The following is a 22,845-nucleotide window of genomic DNA, read 5'->3' as shown; positions in this document are numbered from 1 at the left end:
GTTTGATTTGTTTTTTCATGGTTGGGAATAGCTTTTGTACTCTAATACCAAAAATACAACTTTTGTATTTTATATATATATATATATATATATATATATATATATATATAACATTAACAGCGTGTTTGGTTGATGGAATATGTCAAGAATGAAATACCACTCCCGGAAATAGACCTATTCCATTGTTTGATTTGTTTTTTCATGGTTGGGAATAGCTTTTCTACTCTAATACCAAAAATACAACTTTTGTATTATATATATATATATATATATATATATATATATATCACCATCGCCACCGCTACCGCTACCAGCACTACCACCATCACCGCCATCGCCACCACTGCTGCTGCCACCGCCACCACCACCACCACATATTTTTATAAGGATATTTATGTCTTTTAAAAGTTAAAACATATATCATTTCTATTCCTTAAACCAATCAAACACTGTAATATAATTCATAGAGTCTATTCCTTGCGCGAACCAAACAATAGAATACAATTCATATTCTATTCCTTGCTTATTACATTCCTTATGAAATAACATTCCTATTACCTCAAAATTCATTCCGTGAACCAAACGTGTTGTAAGGTTGAATTCACAACCGCCAAGGTGGCTCAATAGCTCAGCAGACAGGGTCAAATATCAATGCACATACCGCTACCGAGGTTCAAATCTTGATCTCTTCTCCCAAATACTGCCTATTGAATCAATGAGCTAAGCACGTGCGAGTAGTGATTGGAAATCTTAATTATTGATAAGAGTGACTGACAAATTCTTTATTTTGATTTTTTTTTTTTAAAAAAAAAAACATAATTCTCAACCACTTTTTTCATATAGTGGTAAAAATTCTGGCAACCAATTCAAAATTATTATTGTTTTGTAATTATTATTATTATTATTATTATTATTATTATTATTATTATTATTATTATTATTATTATTATTATTATTATTTACCTACGATGATGAAAGAAAAAGAAGAAGATAAAAGAAAAATGGAAAAGAGAAGATCAGAAGGAAAAATAATTAAAATTAGTTCATTGTATATGAGCAAATAGAAACTAAAAAGCTAAAAATCAGAAATAATAATGGCCATGGTTGCTAAAAAAAATTATACCAATCAAGTTTTTTTTTTCTTTTTTAATGTTTAACCTTCAAGAGTTGAAAACTTGCTAACTCGTTTATGTTATTGGCTACTTTCAATTGATGATGGGTTATATTTTTTGAATGCTACGGGCTCTGGCTCTATTACATTATAGTATCTGTTCATAACGCCTTAACAGAAATAATAATGGCCATGGTTGCTAAAAAAATTTATACCAATCAAGATTTTTTTTTTTTTAATGTTTAACCTTCAAGAGTTGAAAACTTGCTAACTCATTTATGTTATTGGCCACTTTCAATTAATGATAGGTTATATTTTTTGAATGCTACTGGCTCTGGCTCTATTACATTATAGTATCTGTTCATAACGCCTTAACTGAGGCTCAAACTCATAACCTTTCAAATGAAAGTTCAACTCGGGTACCATTAAACCACATAGTCTTGGTATTGATTAATTGGTTATATTAACATGCATTTTTTTTTTTGAATTCCTAAAATAACATGAAATTAGTTGTTGAATTTCAAATCTTACTTTTTTTTTTTTTTTATCACTATTATGGTTAAAAATTTGTCTTGTAAACGGTAGTACCTCAACCCCATTGTAGCTCCAATTGAACTTTGGTTGATGCAAATAGGGGAAAAGATCAACTTAACTATATAGTGGTATTCTTAAAATTAAGCATATATTTTTGAAATTGTATAATTGTAATCTGTATGGCAATATCAAATTGGACTATCTATTTTGTTTGTTTTTAGGATTAAGTACAATAACTCCAATTCATTATTTATTTTATCAGTAGGTTTTAAAACTTAGTATTTTAATTCAATTTAATTTTTTAAAAATCAATATTTTGTTTAAGAAATTGCTATATATGTTCTCTTTACAACAACAACAAAAGAAATTAAAATAATTAAAATAATGAATTTACAAAAAATATTCTTAAAGTTAACAAATTTAACATTAAATATGATGGAATTATTAAATGGATACAATTAAATAATTTCTAAGTTGGCAACTAATTTAATAATGCCACTATATAATAGGAGACAAAAGTTTAACTAATCATTCCGTCCCATTTTATGTATCTAGTTTGGTTAACGAGGCTTAACTAAAATTATTTTTAATCCAATTTTTCATAATATTAAGTTTAGTGTTAGTATACAAAATTCATATATTTAGAAACTACACTACAAATACTATTAAACACAAAATATCAAATTTAAAAATGAGTAAACAATACTAAAGAAAATAAGCAAAGAAGAAAGAGTTAGTTAGACCAATGAATAGTGAGTAGGACAACGAGACAAATGGAATATTATTCTTCAAAGAGTTTTACTACATGTACTTCCAAATTTTATTCCATGATATAGTGGATACTGATGGGTTATTTTTCTTCATTTAAGCCCTTGCAAAAATGTCTACATCAAATTTAAAGTATGAGAATAAAAATTAAGAGTAGAGAATTCAACTACATATAATATTTTCCTTCTTCAAATTGCAAGCTTTGCAGTGTGGCAGAGAAATGCTACAAAATTATGAAATTGCCAATTCTATGTTAACCTGCATTGTTTTCAATTGATGTCATTCGAGTCCTGATTGGGGATAGTCCTTTAATCATATTCATTTTTATTTTTTTTTAAAAAAAAGTCAATGTTTGTGACTTTGTGTGCACCGACTTACAATTCATGTGAACTCTTCAAAATTTAGGCAATTGAGCCCCCATATAATTACATATTTGACTATATAATATTCGCCTCGTTTTAACTATCGATTGTATTAATGTGACGTTGTTAAATTTTATTTAATTGTTTTTGTAGTGATTCGATTTTATCTAAAATATATAAACAAAGTTAACGTTCTCCATCTGATTGAAACCAAAACTTTTAGAGATTTTTAAAGGACACATTTAGAATAGGTGATAACTAGAGGCCGGATTAAATTTGGAAATAATCATAAGTGAAGAGTTGAAAGTGTAAATAATCAAAATTATATTCTTCGTACCGAATTAATTGTGACATTTACTTTTTGTACACTTTTTAAGAAATTACAGTAAATGCTATTTATTTTTTAATTATATCTCTGTTTTTTTTTTCACTTTTTTAGAAATAAAAGCAAAATTTATAAGGATAAATTAGGTAAATAAAATCATGGTGATGTTCAATTTTAAAAAGTGAAAAATATCTTGTGACAAATTAAAAAAGAAAGTAAGACAGATAAAATGTGACATATAGAGTAATTAATATTGTTTTTTGAGCAAATACCAATTTTGGTCTCACGAGTTTCGAGTATTAGTAAAATGACAGTTTTGATCTACATGTTTAATTTCTACTAATTTTTATTCACGATTATTATTTTAGTACTAATTTTAATTCACAACTATTATTTTAGTACCAAAATTCATCACTTCGATCACCCATATATTTAAGACATCCCAAAATTTAAAAATTTTAAGGGCATTTTCATTTTTTTCAACTTAAGATTCCAATTTGAACATAAATAAATGAATTTAAGCCTTAAGATCGATCATAATTCGCAGTTTTCCTTCTCATTCTACTTTAATTTGAGAAGGAAAACTGCGAATTGGAATAGATCTTAGGGCTTAAGTTCCTTTATTCATGTTCAAATAAGGATCCCTAATTTGAAAAGTACAAAATTATCCTTAATAATTTCATATTTTGACATGTCTTAAACGAAGGGGTGACCAGTGTGATGAATTTTGACACAAACAATAGTTATGGATAAAAATTAGTACTACCCAAATAGGCGTGGATGAAAATTGGTAGGAATTAAACATGGAAACTAAAACTATCATTTTGCTAATACTCGTGGGACTAAAATTGGTATTTGCCCCTTTTTTTTTTAATTTATTTGTTATCTAATAGAATAACTATTTGCGCCTGCTTTTGCTACCTCAGCGGCTCAGCCTGAGATAACAATAATCAAACCACTACAATCAATCATCTTCCCCTCAAACCCGATCCCACATTTACTAAATTCCAGATCCTCTCTCTCTCTCTCTCGCTTGCATTTCTATCCGGAGCGAAACCGGTCTCTGCATTGGCGGGTAAATTTTTCTCTTTCACTCCTACTTCGATTCAAATTTTCTGATTGTCGTTTGGTTATTTGAGATTCAATCTCTTATTATGATATTTAGTCGATATTCGAGAAGGTTTCTGTGAATTTTGTTTCATATTCAACACCAGAGATATGTGATATCTGTATAATTACTAAGAGCGTAGTTTAATATGTATTTATTTATTTATTTATTTTAGATATTCAAATTTGAACTAATTTAATCGTTTGTTTGGTATATTGTATTGTATATAACCTATATACAGGTATATATGTATGTGTGTATGTACGTTCATGTGTGTATGTGTGCTTGTGTGTGTATTTCGAGCATTTGATTGAATTTTTATCCAAAACCGATATGCTGGCTTTAAAGGTTCAAGAGGTTCACAATTTCAAAGACAGTTTGTTGCCTTGTAGAGATAATGGGATATGAATATCTTATCTCAATTTCACAATGTCTGTATGTGTTAAATCATAGGCTGTGTTCTTTGAAAGTTATTTTGTTTTCCCTCATAATTGCTGTATGCATGTCTTATCTCCAAAACGAGTGAAATCTCTGGCATGTGGCATAATTAAGGGAATGAAATTTAACATGTTTTTGTGGCACATGTTGAATGTATGAGTGCCTTATCTACCTAATTGTGTTTTTAGTATAAGATATGTGTTAGATGTATGCTGAACTTACTTTATTTCATCAAATGACTTAGTGACTTACTCATGAAAAGATGAAAAATGCTTGATATGTGTTTTCAGCGGAAAATGGGGATATATCTAAGCAGTCCTAAAACTGATAAGCTTTTGGAGGATGGTGAGAATGACAAAGTAAAATTTGGCTTGGCTTCAATGCAAGGATGGCGTGCATCAATGGAAGATGCTGTAAGTGCGAGACTTTTCTAGCCATGAAGATGCTGCTGTGTTGACCTTTACACAATTTGAATCTTGTAACTGATATGTTTCAGCCAGTATTGTGTTCAAATACCATAAAATTTTGAGGATTCGATTTTCTAAAAGATGGAAAATGAGATTCAGACTGCTTATTTTAGATATTCTGCAGCATGCAGCCTATCCAAACCTGGACGCTTCCACTGCTTTCTTTGGTGTTTATGATGGCCATGGAGGTAAGGATACTATTTTATTGCACATTATACTAAATGCCTTTTCAGCTGTTCTTTTTTTTTCCTGACAAAATATTTAGCTATGTTTATTTTAAAAACTTGATCACTTATCATGTTTTTCCCTTTATGAAACAGTACATTTTTTTTTATTTTTTATTTTTTTGAATTTCAAATTATATATTGTTAGGGATGAGTTTTTGTTTTTTACCCACACTATTTACTCGAGGAATAGCTCGCTTCTGATTGCTGTAACTTTGTGTTATGTTCTCGGGCGAAAGCACGCGTCAAAGGGCGATTAGGGTTATTGGGGATGTCTATGTTGAGAGATAAATTTAAGGAACAAAGATAATAGGAACGTTTTGAGAGTTTTCCCACCTCTTGATTTTAACTTAACTTCTTTCTTGCTTGTTCTTTTATTAGAATGAAAATCCCCTTTATATAAGAGGGGGGTTACAAAGACTAGTAAAACATAAAAAGGAAAGGAAGACTAACTAAAACATAAAAAGGAAAGGAGAATCATTAAAGCTCCTTACCATAATTATTTCCTATCTCTATAGGAAATAAATCAATAAATCAATTCTAATAATAAAGATATTTCCTTAATCATATCATTACTCCCCTCTTGGACATCAAGCTTGTCCTCAAGCTTGAGAACCTCGTGCAGCACGTAGCCAATACCTCCCACGATCAAACGGCATCCCCAAAAGAAGTGCAAATGAAAAAGCCTCAAGTGGCATTCTACGAATCAATGGAGGAGCGAAGTCAGCAAACAGTGGTGAGGAAGATCCCAAACTTGGAAATCCTTTGAAGGAGGTAGTTGGAATAACAACATTAGACGATGAGGGAGACACCAACGATGAAGACTGACCAATACCATATGACACAACCCTTAAATGAGATGGGGTTGGAGAGTGGTGAAATAACCCTCCCATGCATATGACAGTTTTTGTAAAGGGCACAACCTCAATTTTAGCAGTCTTTTGTGTTGAAACCACATGAGGCTGATTGGCTGAAACAGTGGCTTGCAATGGCGCTATCTCCACATGTGGGTGCTCAACAATGATTGTGGATGGAGTGGGATCTAGCTGTGTTAGGATGACCGCTTCTGGAGTGGCGTGGCTAGCGGTAGAGTGCGTGACAGCAGTGGAGGTCGTTGGGAGATGAGGGTTCGTGACAAAGGAGTTCACAACCGCCGTGAGGTGTGCGACGGCTACAGACAAAGTATGAACGGTAGCAGGTAATTCTTCCAGTTTTTGCACGGTGGCTGGCAGGTGTTCCAGTTTCTGCAGAGATAAGTGGATGTCCCGCATCTCGTCTTGGAGCTTCCTCAATTCGCCCATATTGACGGCCCGGCAACGGAACCAAAATGTTATGTTCTCGGGCGAAAGCACGCGTCAAAGGGCGATTAGGGTTATTGGGGATGTCTATGTTGAGAGATAAATTTAAGGAACAAAGATAATAGGAACGTTTTGAGAGTTTTCCCACCTCTTGATTTTAACTTAACTTCTTTCTTGCTTGTTCTTTTATTAGAATGAAAATCCCCTTTATATAAGAGGGGGGTTACAAAGACTAGTAAAACATAAAAAGGAAAGGAAGACTAACTAAAACATAAAAAGGAAAGGAGAATCATTAAAGCTCCTTACCATAATTATTTCCTATCTCTATAGGAAATAAATCAATAAATCAATTCTAATAATAAAGATATTTCCTTAATCATATCACTTTGATAACAAAATTCTGGAGGTAATGCATTCCTAACTATTCAAAATAGGTTCTAGTTATTTTCTTATTCACTAATAGTAATAGGTGCCAATGACTATTATGAATGTGTGTCTAAATTACTGCCTTCTAACCGAAATAATCTCTAGCTTGTATTATAGTTTGAAATCAATTATTCAAGTGTAGTTGTTTCACCTGGGCTTTTGGTAGGTTTTGTTTTCTAGTCACTTTTATTTCCTTTCTAAAGCTTTTCATGTTGTAGGTGATGAAGTTGCTAAATTTTGTGCAAAGTATCTTCACCAGCAGTTTCTCAGACATGAAGCATATTCTGCCGGGGAGTTAGACACCTCAATTCAGAAATCATTTCTCAGGTTATTCTGCTTCTTTAATTCTCTTTCACCATTTAACTTTTCCGTTGGCACCACATTGTTATCATAGCCCAAGCTTGTCAAGGCAACAGGAAGGTGTCATTTTCCTGTAAGTTATAGTTTCTCATCAGCCAAGGATTCTGGACCAGACTCTACCTTTATCCTAGCTACAGGGCAATATGGGTTCAAACTTGTAGGGATGACTGCTAAAGTCTAATTCAAATTGCTTTAATTAAATATAATGTTATCTTACAAAACTATGAAATTTGTGGAAGACCTATCAGCTTGTTACTTATTTTGTTAAAAAAGAAAACTTCATTTGTTTACTTTTAGGAGATTAGTCTTAATACTCAAAAATGTGTTCTTTGTGGCAATGATTGTCTTAGTATAATCTTGGTTAGAAGTTACCTTAACAAAAGTAAGGTTATAGTCTTAATTGAACTTGCCTTTATTTGTGATTTGTAGCTAAGCCAAGGTACATATTAAAATTCATATCTTTTTTCTCCAATAGAGATGCACTATAAAGTTTCTTGTATATAAGAAAATATTAAAAATTAAAAAATGAAGAGAATAGAGTGGAAAGGCTCAGTTTACTGACGGCAATGAGTCCTTTGCAAAAAAAAAAAAAAATTAAAAATTAAAAATTAAAAAAAAAATATGAAGAAATAAGAGAAAAATAGCTTTCAAAAAAAAGGGATCCAATCCCCCTTGCATATTTTGGTAAGCCTACAATGATGCCAGAAAAGTCATTGTATTCCCAAAGAGATGCAGAAAATACCTAAATATACTCCAGATTATGATTTTAACTTATATCTACTAATGAAACAGAATGGATGAAATGATGCGTAGTCTAGGAAGTCGGAAAGAGTTAGCGAGTTTGACTGACAGTGACAAAATGAAAGATGTGGTTGAAGGCTTATGGTCCCCTAGGAGCAGTGAAAATAAGGGTAAAACCACTGATTGGCCTTCTAAGGAGGTAATATTTCCATCTTTTCTGTTGTTTGTCTCCATGTTCTAAGATTTTATCATATTCTCCTAGTTGCATTGTGCAACCATTTTTCTGATGTTAGAGATATGCATTCGCTGGTGCTAAAAGTGAGCTATTTTGATACTTCCTGCCTTTATTTACAACCTTAGCCAGTACTGCAATGAATGTTCCATGGAATATGTAGACAATAAGTATCCTTCAGTAGACCTGATTAATTTTTTGGGTTTGAGCCTTCCTCTTGCACATCAATAGACAACTGATTTTATTTTTTCTTCAGCAATTATTCTGCATCATGATCCCTTTTCTCCCTTTGTGTGGCTTAGTATTGATAATATGTATTAAATATCTTTTTTTAAAAAATATATATATATATATACTTTAGTTTGTTTGTAAGTTAAAGGGTTATTGTATGTTGACTTGAATATAGGAAGGTCTCTCTGATTACAATGGGCCAACTTCAGGTTGCACCGCCTGCGTTGCCATCATTCGAAACAATCAACTTATTGTTGCAAATGCAGGTGACTCTCGTTGTGTTCTATCCAGGAAGGGTCAGGTAAAGTTTACTTTTCTTAAGATCTTTCTAGGATTGTTCATAAATTTTGCCAACAGATGAGCGGTTTGGAAGTATTGGTTTTTACGTTTAGCTTGTAAAGATCACTAGTTCTTCAAAGCTTGCATCATAAATTCATAATGATGTCATGTATTGGCACTTTGGAGTGAATATTCTGCATTTCTACTGCTTGATTTCACATTAAAAGTGTGGAATGATCTCTCTACGGAAGTGTATGACTTTTGAAAATTTTTGCAGGCACATGATTTGTCAAGAGATCACAAGCCTGACCTTGAAGTTGAAAAGGACAGGATACTGAAAGCTGGTGGTTATGTTCAGTGTGGACGGATCAACGGGAGTTTGAATTTGGCAAGAGCAATAGGTATTAATGTTTATATTACATACAAAGTATTTTGAATAATTTCTTCTTCTTCTTCTTTTGTATAATGTATTAGTCTCTCCTGGTGGTTATAATGGTTTTTGCTGATTTCAGGGGACATGGAACTGAAACAGAACAAAACCTTGCCTGCAGAAAAACAGATAGTGACTGCTAATCCTGACATTAAAACTGTAAGTTCTTTAAATGTTTGTATTTAAGACAGCTCAATATCCTATTTAACTGTCCTTTATCTTATTTAACTGGTCTTTATGGTTGACCTCTTGCTATTTCCATATGGGTATTATTAATCTAATATGGATTTCGTCTCCTTTTCCTTCATTATTTCTTTAACTAGGTCGAGCTTTGTGCTGATGATGATTTCCTTGTTGTAGCATGCGATGGGATATGGTATGTCCTGCTTTGTTTGAAGTTTTGTTTAACTTCTCAATAATAAGATGAACCAAGTTTTCATTTTAAAATAAGCTTTGGTAGCAAGTTACAAGCCTATGTTCCATGCAGAACTATATACACTGCACCTAGTTATATTTTGCTTATTGAGAACCTCGTATATTAATGTTTTTCAGCAACCTGAAAGCAATGCTCTGAAGAGTTTCTGTCACTATTGAAAAAACAATTCAATTTAGTAAATGGAATCAAAGTGCTTACAGTATCCAAGATGTGTCCCGTGAAAACCTGCTCAAGCTTTTCTACCATCTGAATATATTTATTTATTAAAAAGAAACATCCTTGTTACTAAATATTGGCTCATTTTTACATTTACGTGCATATTGAGAAATCCGCTCTTCCAGTTTTCACATCTATTTTCTTCTTTTGCTAGGGATTGCATGACAAGCCAGCAACTTGTGGACTTCGTCAAGGACAAATTAAACAACGCAAGTTCTTGGGTGCTAGATTTGACTCATTTTTTATAAATACAGTTGAAAAAAATACATAAATCCTCTGTAAATTATTTGCAGGAAAACAAGCTTTCGGCGGTATGCCAAGAGGTTCTTGATAGGTGTTTGGCGCCATCATCTGGCGGAGAAGGATGTGACAACATGACGATGATTTTGGTTCAGTTCAAGAAAAATCTGAACACCAAGGAACAACCTACCGCCTCTAATAAGCAATCTGAATCTAGCCTTGGTGCAGCAGGAGAATCTGGTTCTAAGTAATGCCAAAACTTTTAGCTTTACATATTTGTGATTTTACTTGTGGAAGAACTCAATGGTTAAAAGAAATTGACGATTTGAAAATTTTCTTGTAAAGTTTTTGATATTTTCACGTATAAATAGGAGCATATTTTAGCTATGTTTTTACTTGTTGATTCTCATTCAACTCTATATCACCTCACCTGTGAATTGACATAAAATTGAAGTCACATTTTAAATATTGAAAGTATTATCCAGAATTTGTAAGGTATAGAACTTAAGTTATGAAGATCTTTTGCACTGAATAATCAATAGATGTAGATGTGAATGGGTTCTGGACTTCTAACTGCTAATATCTCGATTTGGAAAGTGAGATTTGTGTCGTCTAATTGCATAGAGGAGATTCTTTATAATTGGTGGAGCTAGAAGCTAGAAGTAGAAGCTTTAAAGAGTTAAAAGCTTTTAATATCGACGTCTATTCTCGAAAGCAACAGTTCCTTATTTTTCTCTTCCATTTAATTGTGCAATGTGGTTACATAGATGATAGCTATCTCTTCCCCCTTCTTCTCGTTTAATCCAGAACTCCAAAGGTAGGGATGGCAATGTGCCCGTCCCGTCGGGGATGGTGACGGGAAAAATTTCAAGGATCAAAAACGGAAAAGGGGAATTTTTGAAATTTTCCAGCGGGGATACCCCTTCCCGCCCCGCTTAACTCCCCGAGAGGGCGGGGATGGGGACTATTTCCAATTCCCCACCGGAGATGGGGACGAAGACGGGGATGGGATCGGGGTTTTGGGGACGGGGACTATACTCCCCGCCCCCGCCCCGTCCCGTTGTCATCCCTATCCAAGGGTCTTCTACACTCGGCTTGACAAAATATTTGGAAGGATATAAATTACAGTAACTTAACTCAATAGCTCAGCAGGCAGGGTTAAATGTCGGTGTGCAGAAAGGATCTGCCTATTTTAGACATAATCCTCACACTGTCGATGTCAAGAGTCGAACTGTCGGTGTCAAGAGTCAAACCTTAATCTCTTCTCCCAAATACTTAAGTAGTGAGCTTAGCCGGTGAGGGCAGGTATCTCTTCCTCCGTTCAAAAATATCAATGATTGAAGTCAAGTTGATAAGAGTATGATTGGAAGGCATCTTTGAATAAAATCTTGTAAATAAAATAATAAATATTTGCACAGAATTTTTCTGAATGAATGAATTATATAAAAGCTAAATTTTCCATAGCATGGAAACAGTAAACAAGAGACAAGGACAGTTTTCTAAAATATAATAAACGAAACATGGAGATATTAGAGGTATATTTATAAATATTGTTTCTTAATATGAACAAATATTAATTATTTTATAATTAAAATATTAAGCTAATAAAAAAAAATAGTACACCAAATTACTAATAAATAGTTAATAGTAAATATCAAGAGTTAATATCATCAGAGGTCCTTTGTCTCGGGTGATAATTCTAAATTTAGTCCTAAATTATCGTTTTTGTCATTTAACAGACTATTGATTTTTGGACACTTTTAGCCTTTTTCATAACTTTTCCTATTTTTAGTAATGACATTTTTGTCTCTTCATATTTTTCTTTTGTTATTTTTTCAATTTCAATCGGTTTAATTGATTTAGAACTTTAGGTAACCTCTCATTTTTAGTAACCATATCTATGTATGTATATATTATCTATCTAATCTAAAAACTAATAAGAGTGGATGAATGTTATACCCTTCATTTACGTTCCTTTTTTTTACTATTTTTTTATACAATATGTTATAAGAGGGGTGTGTCTTAAAATATAAACCCGCGGTAGGTCGGGTTGGATATATATATATATATATATATATATATATATATATATATATATTAAAATAAGTATTAATATGTAGTTATTATAACAATTTCTATAACTTTAAGTTTTTATTATTTTTATATTTAAATTATTAAGTTTATTTTTAAAATTTTACTGAGTACAATTTAGTTCTTATATTTGAATATTTTTATTACTTATAATTTAGTATAACTAATGAATTTTATTAATTATTATGTGTAAGTAATTTAAATATTATTTTATATAAAAAATAAAATGATAAGTGGTGAGAATTCGTAATGACACCTATCCTATAGAGCGGGGATATGTTTTAGAAAAATTCAACTAATACAAGTTGAGAGTGGAGATAAGTGAAAAAAAATAGAGAAAATTTCAATTTTGGTCATATGACTATAGGGGCTTTGTTAATTTCAGCGCTTAACTTTCAAAAGTGTCAATTTTGTATCTTGACTATGCAATTTTTATCAATTTTAGTCACTCCTGTCAAATTGCCGGTCAAATTTCGCCGGAAAATTATAACAGTTAAAATAATAAGGATATTTTAGTCATTTCACATATCTTCCTTCTTCTCTGGCGAATTCTTTTTTTCCAACATTGCCCTCAACCATGACCCCGCAGGTATGTATCTCTGTGTTTGTAGTGGTTCTGGAAGGGTTTGAAGCGGAGAAAACGGCGTCGCAGAGAGCGCACCTGAGCAATGTTGTACGAGTTGGTGCCGGTGGTCCAAGGCAAGGCTGCTGCTAAGCAAATGAGGCTGTTTTGCGTGAACATCGTCGACGTTGAGCCTCGGGGTGTTGACGCGGGTCGGGGCGGCCCGGATCGCGATGATGGTGTTCTCCGCCGGGAAAAAAAAAATCACCGGAGAAGAAGAGATGAGAAATGAGTAAAATACCCTTATTATTTTAACTGTTAAAATTTTCCGACGAAATTTCGCCGACAATTTGATCGGAGTAACTAAAATTGATAGAAATTACATAGTTAAGGTACTAAATTGACAACCTTTTAAAAATTTGGTGTTGAAATTAACAAAACTCATATAATCATATGATCAAAATTGAAATTTTTTCAAAAAAAAAAAAAAAAAAAAAATATATATATATATATATATATATATATATATATATATATATATATATATATATATAGTCATTTCTGAGCATTGTCATCCATACACATGTGTTATCCAATTTTGAGTGAGGTGCATTTTCAATGGTGTGGGAAGGGTGAATTGGTAATAAATGTTTGGGTATAGCCGTATAGGCATAGGCAGCGAGAAGCCGCGTAGTGCGTATGGAGATTGGAGCAGTGCATGTTTGACACGTGGGTTAATTGCTTATCCAACGGTGTTGTCTTCATTGAAAACTGCACAGATCTAAAGTCTATCCACATTCAGAACCCAGCTTTGACGCTTTTACTGCCCGCGTCTCGTGACCTTCACCTGACCTGGCGCCACCTCATCCTCCATACCTCTTTAGTCTTTACCACAATTTCCAATTTTCCATTAACTTAGGATAAAAATAAAATTATCCCACCAAATCTCTTCCACTTTTATATCATCAATTTTGTAAATATTTTACTATTTATTCTACATTTCTATCAATTTTAAAAATGAACCCACTTTCATATTATTTACAAATATAATAATAAAATAATATGAAAAGAAATATTTAGAAAAGAAATCAAAAGTTGTGCAGTGCCCATCCTTTTCAGCAGTTTTGCAAGCTTTTTCTCATTTACAAATTCTCTCTTCTATTGCTAATTAGCCAACTCTCTCTCCAGTGTGAATAAACATAAGCATAAAACAAATAAAAAATGATTTTCTCTCTCTTGTCATGTCACATTGCCAATGTGAGATTTGCAGGGAGGTGTTCTCCCTTGTCTATTTATTGTATATGTTCAACATAATTATATCAATATTCTTATTTAAAATAAGATTCAAATTTATAACATTTATTTAAAATGGTATCAAATGTCATTAAATCACAAGTTACATGGCTTATACATATGATTCTTAATTTTTTAAGTCCTCAAAATTCCTCCTTAAAAATGTTGACGGAGATAAATTGAGAGTCACTCAATTAATTCTTAATTTTTATTTCTATCTGCAGACTCTATGCACAAATAAGGGTGATCACGGTTCGATTTGAACCAACATTGTGCTAACCAAATCGAAACTGAAACTTCCATAAGGTTCCGATTAAGGTTCACGAAATTTTGGTTCCAAACCGTGAAATTAAAAAGAAAATAGTGCTTTTTCAAACTGCCAAAGCCGTGTTTCACGGCTTTGGCAGTGATATTAAATTATATATATTAAACTAACAAACAAAAATTAAAAAAAAAAAAAAAATTTAAAAAAAAAAAAAAAGAGAGGGAGACGAGAGTCCAGTTAGAACTGACGGTTATAATTGGAACCGCTGGTTCAAAATTGTCCAAATAAAGTTCCGGTTCCAATTCCAATTAGTTTGCGACAGTTCCAAGCCAGAATCGAACCTTGGGCACCCCTAGCACAAGGAGTTTTCATCAATTTTTTAAGTTTTGAGTCTTCGTCAATCCCCCCATATCTTCAATAGGAATCAAACTTTTACTCTGTCAATAAAACAAAACTTTTAGAGTGATCATTGAAGTATTAAGCTAAATTTCGTGAGACTTATTATACTTCTAATATTTTCACTATAGTATTATTAATTCAAAGTTAACTCATATTATGTTCATAAAATTTACAGCAATTTTTATTTCAAAAAAAAAAAATTATAATATAACTCTTTTAACGTAACACACTATTTACAAGTTTAAACTTTTGATGTTACTCTCAGTATAATTTCCAATGATAATACCGCACGTTCGCTGTCTTGCACTCACCACAACATATTATATTGAGAGTAATAATATTTAAATTGTAATCATTCAATCGGAACCATCAACGATAGTGGCATCTGACATATACACGTGGCCAATTCTGCATCAGATAAAAGATTGTTGTATAATTTACCACCAAAGTGTCAAGCATCTTGTATTTAGATATCATGTAATAATTTCTTTTATGTAGGAGGTCATGAAATCGAACCTCAGTAAAGACGTTGTTGAAGATCATGAGATCGAGTTTCAGTAGAGACATTGTTAACTCTTTGTGTTTCATTAGGTTGAGAAAATATATTTGAACAGATACTACAATGTAATAAAGTCAGTAGCATTCAAAAAAAAAAAAAAAAAAAACCACCAAATTACAGTAGTACCCTGCTTATTTTTGTATTTTTTTTTTTGTTTGTGCTTGTGTGGTGTGTATATATCAGTTTATTTTTATTATAATATAAATCATGTAAATATCACCATTTTGTAGTAAAAAATCTTTTTCATTACACATGAGTAGAGTATATTTTCCATAAATATTTTTAAGTAATAATTGTAAATTTCACTCAATATTAAAAAAAAAAAAAACTTTTTGCATTAAAAATTGTAACAATTTGACTTGTAAATCAGCTTAACTAAAGCTTCCAAGACTATGTGGTCTAATGGTACTTGGGTTGAATTTTCATTTGAAAGGTTATGAGTTCAAGCCTTAGTGGAGGCGTGTTTCAGTAGGTTGAGAAAGTATATGAACAGATACTACAATGTAATTTCTTTTCAATTATGATCAACCTTATTATATAATGTTAAATCTACTATACTAATAACGCTTATAATGGGTAGAAAAATGATCAACTTTATTATATAATGTTAAATCTACTATACTAATAACGCTTATAATGGGTAAAAAAAATGACGGTCAAATTTTTTAATTAAATGAATGGCTCAGATTGATCAGATTTTAATTTTTCCTTTAAATTTTCTAATTTATCCTTAATGAATATGATTATCCGTTAACATTTTTGTTAAATATTATCTTTTCTGTTAATTTCTGTTAGTTCACCGTTAACTTACACATTGATTTCAATAAGATAAGAAAGGTCTTAGGTTCGAACCACATCCCAATCAAAGTTGGCATAATTAGTACTCTATTTTACTCTTATTAAATTAAATAATAATTTAGTAGCTACAACAAAAAATAATACATATACATTTCTTTAATTTAGAATTATGTGTTTACAATGTCTTTATTCAAAAAAAAAATTATTCATTATCAATAAATTAAATAAGATAAATAATTTCATTAATTATATTGTCTTTATTTTTCTCCAATATAAAAATTCTTTATATTCAAAATTCAAATTCATCAATGAATTATATTCGCTACATTGTCCCTACAATGTCTTTATTAAAAAAGATTATTCATTATCAATAAATTAATTAAGAGAAATCATTTTATTAGTTATATTGTCTTTATTTCTCTCCAATGTAAAAATTCTTTACATTCAAATTCATCAATTGATTATATTCACTATATTGTCTATTATCATTTTTTTTGTGCATTATTTTTTAATTAAATATAAAAGTTATAATACAAAATAATGCTACATATTTATTTACCAAGTATTTTATTAATACCATGAAAAAATTTTAAAAAATTAAATTAATAAAGTCAATTATATTAACTACTTGAGAAATTTGTTGACAAAGAGAGTATTCAAATCACACAACAAATTGAAGTGAGAAACTACCTCGCAATGTCATTGTTTGACAATCAGCAGTTAGCGGTTAGCGTTAGCAGATTATATTAGCGGATTTGACCGGCGAATTATATCAACGGTTGGTGAAAAGATATTTAAAAAAATTAATTGTTTAAATTAACATTTAAAATGACATAAGGGCATAATAATAATAATAATAATAATAATAATAATAATAATAATAATAATAATAATAATTGTTTTAATAATAATTTTAAAAAATATATATATGTGTTTTGAAAAAATCATTCTCAAAGACGCTAATTGAAAATATTGTAAATTTCAACGTTTGTATTTTCAGTGGTTTGGAACAAATTGTTGCTTCAAACTGTTGAATAACCAAAACACTTTCTTTAGCATTTTGATCTTTGGGTTACATCATATTTATCAATCGTCCGATATCTTTGGGTTACATTATAATTATAAAAAATTTAAATTTTACTACATCTAAATTCCTTAAATTAGGTATTTCTTTATCCATAATAATGTATTCAACAATAATGGTTGAACTAAATGAACACTGAGCAAAACACCTAAAGGATTGATACCGTTGATTCATTCCTTGATCTTGTATATATGTGCATTCATTAAAATATTAGAACCCTTTGCAACAAAAATACTTGGTTACTATTTAAAAAAAGTTTAGTAACAATTATAATGAATCTCCTATATTACATTGTATTCATATACTATGAATTACATATTTAAATAAACAAATTAGACATTAAATTACTTATGTTGAACTTCTCATATATAATCTTGCATTGATATACTTTCAAATGTTTATTTAATTATAAACATTGGGTAGAAAAAATGACCGTCAAATTATTAAATCAAATGAATAGTTCAGATTTTAATTTTTCCTTGAGATTTCATAATTTATCCTTAATTATATGATTATTCGATCCGTTAACTTTTTCATTAAGTACCGTTAATTTACCATTAGTCTAATTATAATATTAAAGTCTAATTATAGAATTATAACTACAACATTAATTCAATTCTAATATTAAAGTACGTCTTAATAGAACTCTAACTACAAAGCTCACTGCCGGAATCTCCTCAAACAATATTAGTATATATTTAATATTTTATGCTTTAATTTTTACTTGCTCTCCCTTATGTCCCGTATTTGGTTTCAACCATACTCATACAATTATTTTATTGACAATTATAATCAATCTTGACTATATTATCTAGCATTTGTAAACTTAGAATTACCAATTTAAATACGTAAATTCAACATTCAATTATCTATGCATGAACAATTTCAATATAATCTTGTCTTGATATACTTTAAAATACTTATTTAAAAAAACATTGGGCATTATCTCAATCGCGCAATGCGCGTAAAAAACTAGTTTATAATATAATGAGCTTACTGGGCGTTAGTTTGGGAATTGGGAGGACGGAATTAGGAAATAAATAAATTCTAATTTGGTGGGAAAAAAAATAAGGTGCAATAAAGTATGAATTCAATTTACATGGTTTGATAAGGAAGAATATAATTATTTGGAATGAGAATGAAAAAAGTGATGTAAACACTAAAATGCCTTATGTTGTAGTAATAGTAATAATAATACTAATAGTAATAGTAATAGTAACAGTAACAGTAACAGTAACAATAGCAATAACAATAACAACAACAACAATAACAATAATAATAATAACAACAACAACAACAATAACAACAACAATCATGGGTAATTTTGTCATTATGTTTTTCCCTTTCCAAAATGACACCAAATTAGAATTCCCATGAGAAAATGTATGAATTGCAATTCCTCAAATAAAAGAAATCACAATTTATTGGAATTATTACAATCCCCTCTAACGATCCAACCAAACATCGTAATTTAAAATATCAAGAAATGATGTTATAAAAAATTACAACTACATCCAACCAAACACTTGTTATTCTTTCAATTGTTGGTGTCTTCACTTTTAAGTTTTTGCCTGGATGCCAAAATAATAATTTTAGTTCCATAAATGAATAATATACAATGAAACTATTGGACGGATAAAGTTTATACTAATTTGTATTCCGCTATTGAGATAATAATTGCCTTACATGGAAGCTCATCAAATTTGATTAAAGTTGTCTTATTTAAAAGATTACAGATAAAATAGAATCATTATACCATAGACTATGATCCATTTTGTAAGTAAGGGTAGAATAGGCCACGTCCTTTGTAATAAAGCGTTATGCTGTGCAACCGTGTGCACCATGCATGATGCACACAGTTTCAAAAACGACGTCGACTTAAAAAAATCAGTTTCGATTGCTGTTAACGGCATTATGTTGTGCATAATTTGAACTATATAGTTCATTCATTCTGGATATATAGTTCAAATTATGCATAACATAATGTCGTTAACGACAATTGAAATTGATTTTTTATTTTAAAGTCGGACGCATCGTTTTTAATAAAAAACGATGCCGTTTTTGCAACTGCATGGTGCACACGGTTGCATGGCATAATTTGTGAGGGGCAATCATTATGTTGTGCATCCGTATGCACCATGCATGAAGTGTGTGTGTGTGTGCGCGCGCACGCGCATACATATATATAATATGACATATATACACTCGTAGACTAGTTTGATACTTTGAATCTTTGGATGATTGAAGTATTTGAGTATTCCATATTTTTAATATTGTTTTAATGTTTTTTTTTTATTTGAAAACTATTGTTTTGATGTTATGACTTATGAATTATCATTAATTCATTTATTTGGATGTGTTATTTGATTAAATGTTGAAAACAACCTCATTAAAATTGTCAAACTGCAAGTCTACCACTATTTTTTTGGCGCCCGCCTAACGCCGCCTAGATTCCGCCTAGGCGCTGTCCGGGCGCCCGACTAGCGCCTAGCGCCTACTGCAACCATGGTTCATAGATTAGATTATGGAATTATAGTTCATCGATTATGAAATTTTAGTTCATATGTTGTTGCTGGGAATCGCACATGATTTTTTTTTTTAAGGGGTGACGCGCGTTTTATTAAAACGACGTCGTTTTTGCATCCGTATGCACCATGCATGGTGCATACGGATGCACATCATAATTTGCCTTGTATTTATGATCAACAACTTTGTAGTTAGGTCGCGCAAGTCTGACAATAATGTAAGAATAATTTTGTCCAATAAAAAAAATAGTATAATATTTATAAAGTAATGTACAATTGTACCATTATAAAAATACATATAAAAAATATTAAAACCATAACGACCCAAATCATACCAATAATGCAAAAGTATAATTGAAATATTAAGTTTTGTTCTGATCTAAATAATCAAAAGAAATTAATTAAACCGAAAAAGAAAAACTTAACCTAATTTTTTTTAATGCATAAAAATCACATGATTTTTAAAGTTCTTGATTTATAATCTTTGATGCTTAATTTTGAATGTTATGTATTTAGTCGGACTAATTATTTGACCAAAGTTTATGTTAAATTTTATATTAATATATTTTTGTAATACTTTTTGACATATTCGTAGTATATATTTAACAATTATGTCAACTCTAATTGGGATGATGTTCGAACCTAAGACATTTCTTATAGAAATTAATGAGTAAGTTAAAAATAATAAATAGTTAACGGAATATTCTGTTACTAAAATTTATACTAACGGAATTTAAGTTATTTAAGGGAATAAAATAATATAATAGAGAGTAAATAAAGAAAATCATTAGAAAAATACTAAAATCAAAATAATATGAACCATTCATTTTAAGAAACAATAGTATGAACATTTTTTTTTCCAGTTAAGGGCCTAACATTATTGACTCTTATTAGAATTGTATGTATGTAGATGTAAATGTAGAGATGTAGATAGATTCGTTATCATGTTAAAACTAATTAAACAATAAAATTCATATTCTCAATAATTTTTTTAATAAATTAAAAAATAAAATCTATTTTCCTAATAATTTATTTTCTATAAAATTTGAATTTTATTTCCTTTAAAATATTTTCCAGCTAATCAAACCTTACATTGTAATTTTTTATTTTTTTTAATGATACCAAATAGGCAAATAATGTAAGACCAAATCAATGGCTAAAAGTCGGATAAGACCACAATCCTGGCCCACCCTCTTGTCCGGTGTACAAAATAAATTGGATAAGAACAGTCAGACACGTCACCCCCACCCCCACCCCGCCCCCACCCTAACCCCAACCCAAAAGCTAAAAAAGAAGAAGAAAACCATCCAACCACACCACGACACTTCTGCAGATGCTCATACGAATAACCTTTTTCAAACCTTCAATCTTTCTCTCTATATATATCGAAGCAGAACCCCATCCTTTTTCATTCATATCCTCTCCTTTATACCTTTACTCTTCTCTTTTGAACCCACACTTTAATTTTTAAATTTACATTTTTCAATCTCTATAAACCCAGCACGATTTCGCGTTCCTTGAAGGCTATAGATATCAAGAAAATCTTGTGGGCATTCGTTCATTGCCGAGATACTTGAGGAAATCAAATCTCTCCTTGAAGCTCTGAAAAAATGGCGGCTGCTTTTGGATTGATGGGTGGCGTTTCCGGGTCGGCCTCGCTCCGGTTGAGGAATCCGGGGAAGAAGATGGGAGGGAATCGGAAGAATGGGTCCAGAGTTTTCTGCGTTTCTTCCCCGCCTTCTTCCATGGCGGATCCTTATACCACTCTCAGGCTTCGCCCTGGGGCTTCTGAATCTGAGGTCAAGAAAGCTTTCAGACAACTTGCTCTTAAGGTATATTGCAAAATTATAAAAACTTCAACTTTCATGAGTTTAATTTCCTGCAAACTTTTTTTTTTTTTTTTTTTTTTTATGGTTTATTGATTTGTTTTTTTTTTTTTTTGGTGTGTTTGATTTGATTCAGTATCATCCAGACGTTTGCAGAGGAAGTAATTGCGGCGTTCAATTTCACCAAATTTATGAAGCTTATGATGTATGTATCGATTCATCTCTCCCTTTTCTTTTTGATAAATCTCAAATCTGGACGACTCTTGAGTTGCTTAAAGAGCTAAACATCTGTAAATCCATCATTGGTTGAAGTCCTTTTCACCATCCCTATTTCAGGAGATGGAACGTCACAATCTTCTCCGTAGCTTTTACGCAACTAAAATTTCTTGAAATTAAAGCTAAAAAATCATATTAATTGATTCTTATTAGTGGGTTTGATTGGAAGTTGACCAGACATACCATTTTTTGTGCTTATGAGATTGTGGGTTTTGTGCAGAATATTATGAGCTATTTGAAAGGAGAAACGGCGACGCCGGCGGCGGAGGAGTACTACGAGGACGACGGTGAAGAGTGGGAAGAGTGGATGGGATATGAGGCGGCCGGAGTGCGGGATTGGTCCCACGTTAACCCATACTTCTGATCATCTCTGTAAATCTTCATCTTCTTCATACCAGAAGAATGATGGGAACCCACCAATCTTGGTTTGAAGATGTGGTTGAGGTTTTGTGTATATAATTCTCCTGTAAATAATTATCGTTTTCATAATGAAATAAGAATTTGGATTTCAACAACTGTTTTGAATTTCATGAATATATAATTACGTTGTATCTATTCTGTTGACATTGTAGACAGATTTTAAGAATACAATTCGGTGTAAGTAATTAAATAAATGATAGATTAAGTTTGTTGTCAGCATTAAGATATAATTGAATGATGCCGACATTTTATATTATAAGGTTTAAGGCTACATATAGAGATAGAAAGTACAGATCGTATGAATTTGATCCATTTTAAATTTTTATTAAAGATTCTTTTTTTGATGCAACAAACATAGAAATCAAATAATATAATCTCAACCACATGACTTGGGCAAATTATGCCCTGGAAACGTGTTCACCGAGAATGGTGAATACAAGGTCAAACGATGTCGTTTTTAAGTAAAAAAAAAAAAAAATCGCGAATGTGGAGTTAACGGCGCGCGTTGATCAAATTATGAA

General features: G+C 31.1%; 2 protein-coding genes across 3 annotated transcripts; both read left to right on the top strand.

The window, feature by feature from the left end:
- The first annotated feature begins 4,029 nt into the window (after positions 1 to 4,029).
- LOC109163199 (probable protein phosphatase 2C 11) lies at positions 4,030 to 10,616 on the top strand. 2 transcript variants are annotated; one of them, XM_019311957.1, is made up of 11 exons: positions 4,030 to 4,175; positions 4,937 to 5,059; positions 5,238 to 5,301; positions 7,280 to 7,388; positions 8,214 to 8,361; positions 8,801 to 8,926; positions 9,182 to 9,305; positions 9,417 to 9,493; positions 9,658 to 9,710; positions 10,141 to 10,195; positions 10,280 to 10,616. In XM_019311957.1, the coding sequence occupies exons 2-11, from the start codon at positions 4,943 to 4,945 to the stop codon at positions 10,475 to 10,477; spliced, it is 1,071 nt and encodes a 356-aa protein (XP_019167502.1). In that variant the 5' UTR covers positions 4,030 to 4,175; positions 4,937 to 4,942; the 3' UTR covers positions 10,478 to 10,616. The 2 variants fall into 2 exon arrangements, with proteins under 2 accessions (XP_019167502.1, XP_019167503.1); XM_019311958.1 differs by having other exon boundaries at positions 4,045 to 4,175; positions 4,940 to 5,059.
- A 10,497-nt stretch (positions 10,617 to 21,113) lies between these two features.
- LOC109162982 (chaperone protein dnaJ 8, chloroplastic-like) lies at positions 21,114 to 22,419 on the top strand. The gene is made up of 3 exons (XM_019311690.1): positions 21,114 to 21,634; positions 21,765 to 21,833; positions 22,125 to 22,419. The coding sequence occupies exons 1-3, from the start codon at positions 21,413 to 21,415 to the stop codon at positions 22,266 to 22,268; spliced, it is 435 nt and encodes a 144-aa protein (XP_019167235.1). The 5' UTR covers positions 21,114 to 21,412; the 3' UTR covers positions 22,269 to 22,419.
- The last annotated feature ends 426 nt before the right edge of the window (positions 22,420 to 22,845 follow it).

This window comes from Ipomoea nil, unplaced genomic scaffold (genome assembly GCF_001879475.1).
Source record: "Ipomoea nil cultivar Tokyo-kokei standard unplaced genomic scaffold, Asagao_1.1 scaffold2975, whole genome shotgun sequence".
NCBI classification, from domain to species: Eukaryota; Viridiplantae; Streptophyta; class Magnoliopsida; order Solanales; family Convolvulaceae; genus Ipomoea; species Ipomoea nil.
Note: the sequence above shows the minus strand (reverse complement) of the source record. Positions and strands in the feature narration are given on the sequence as shown.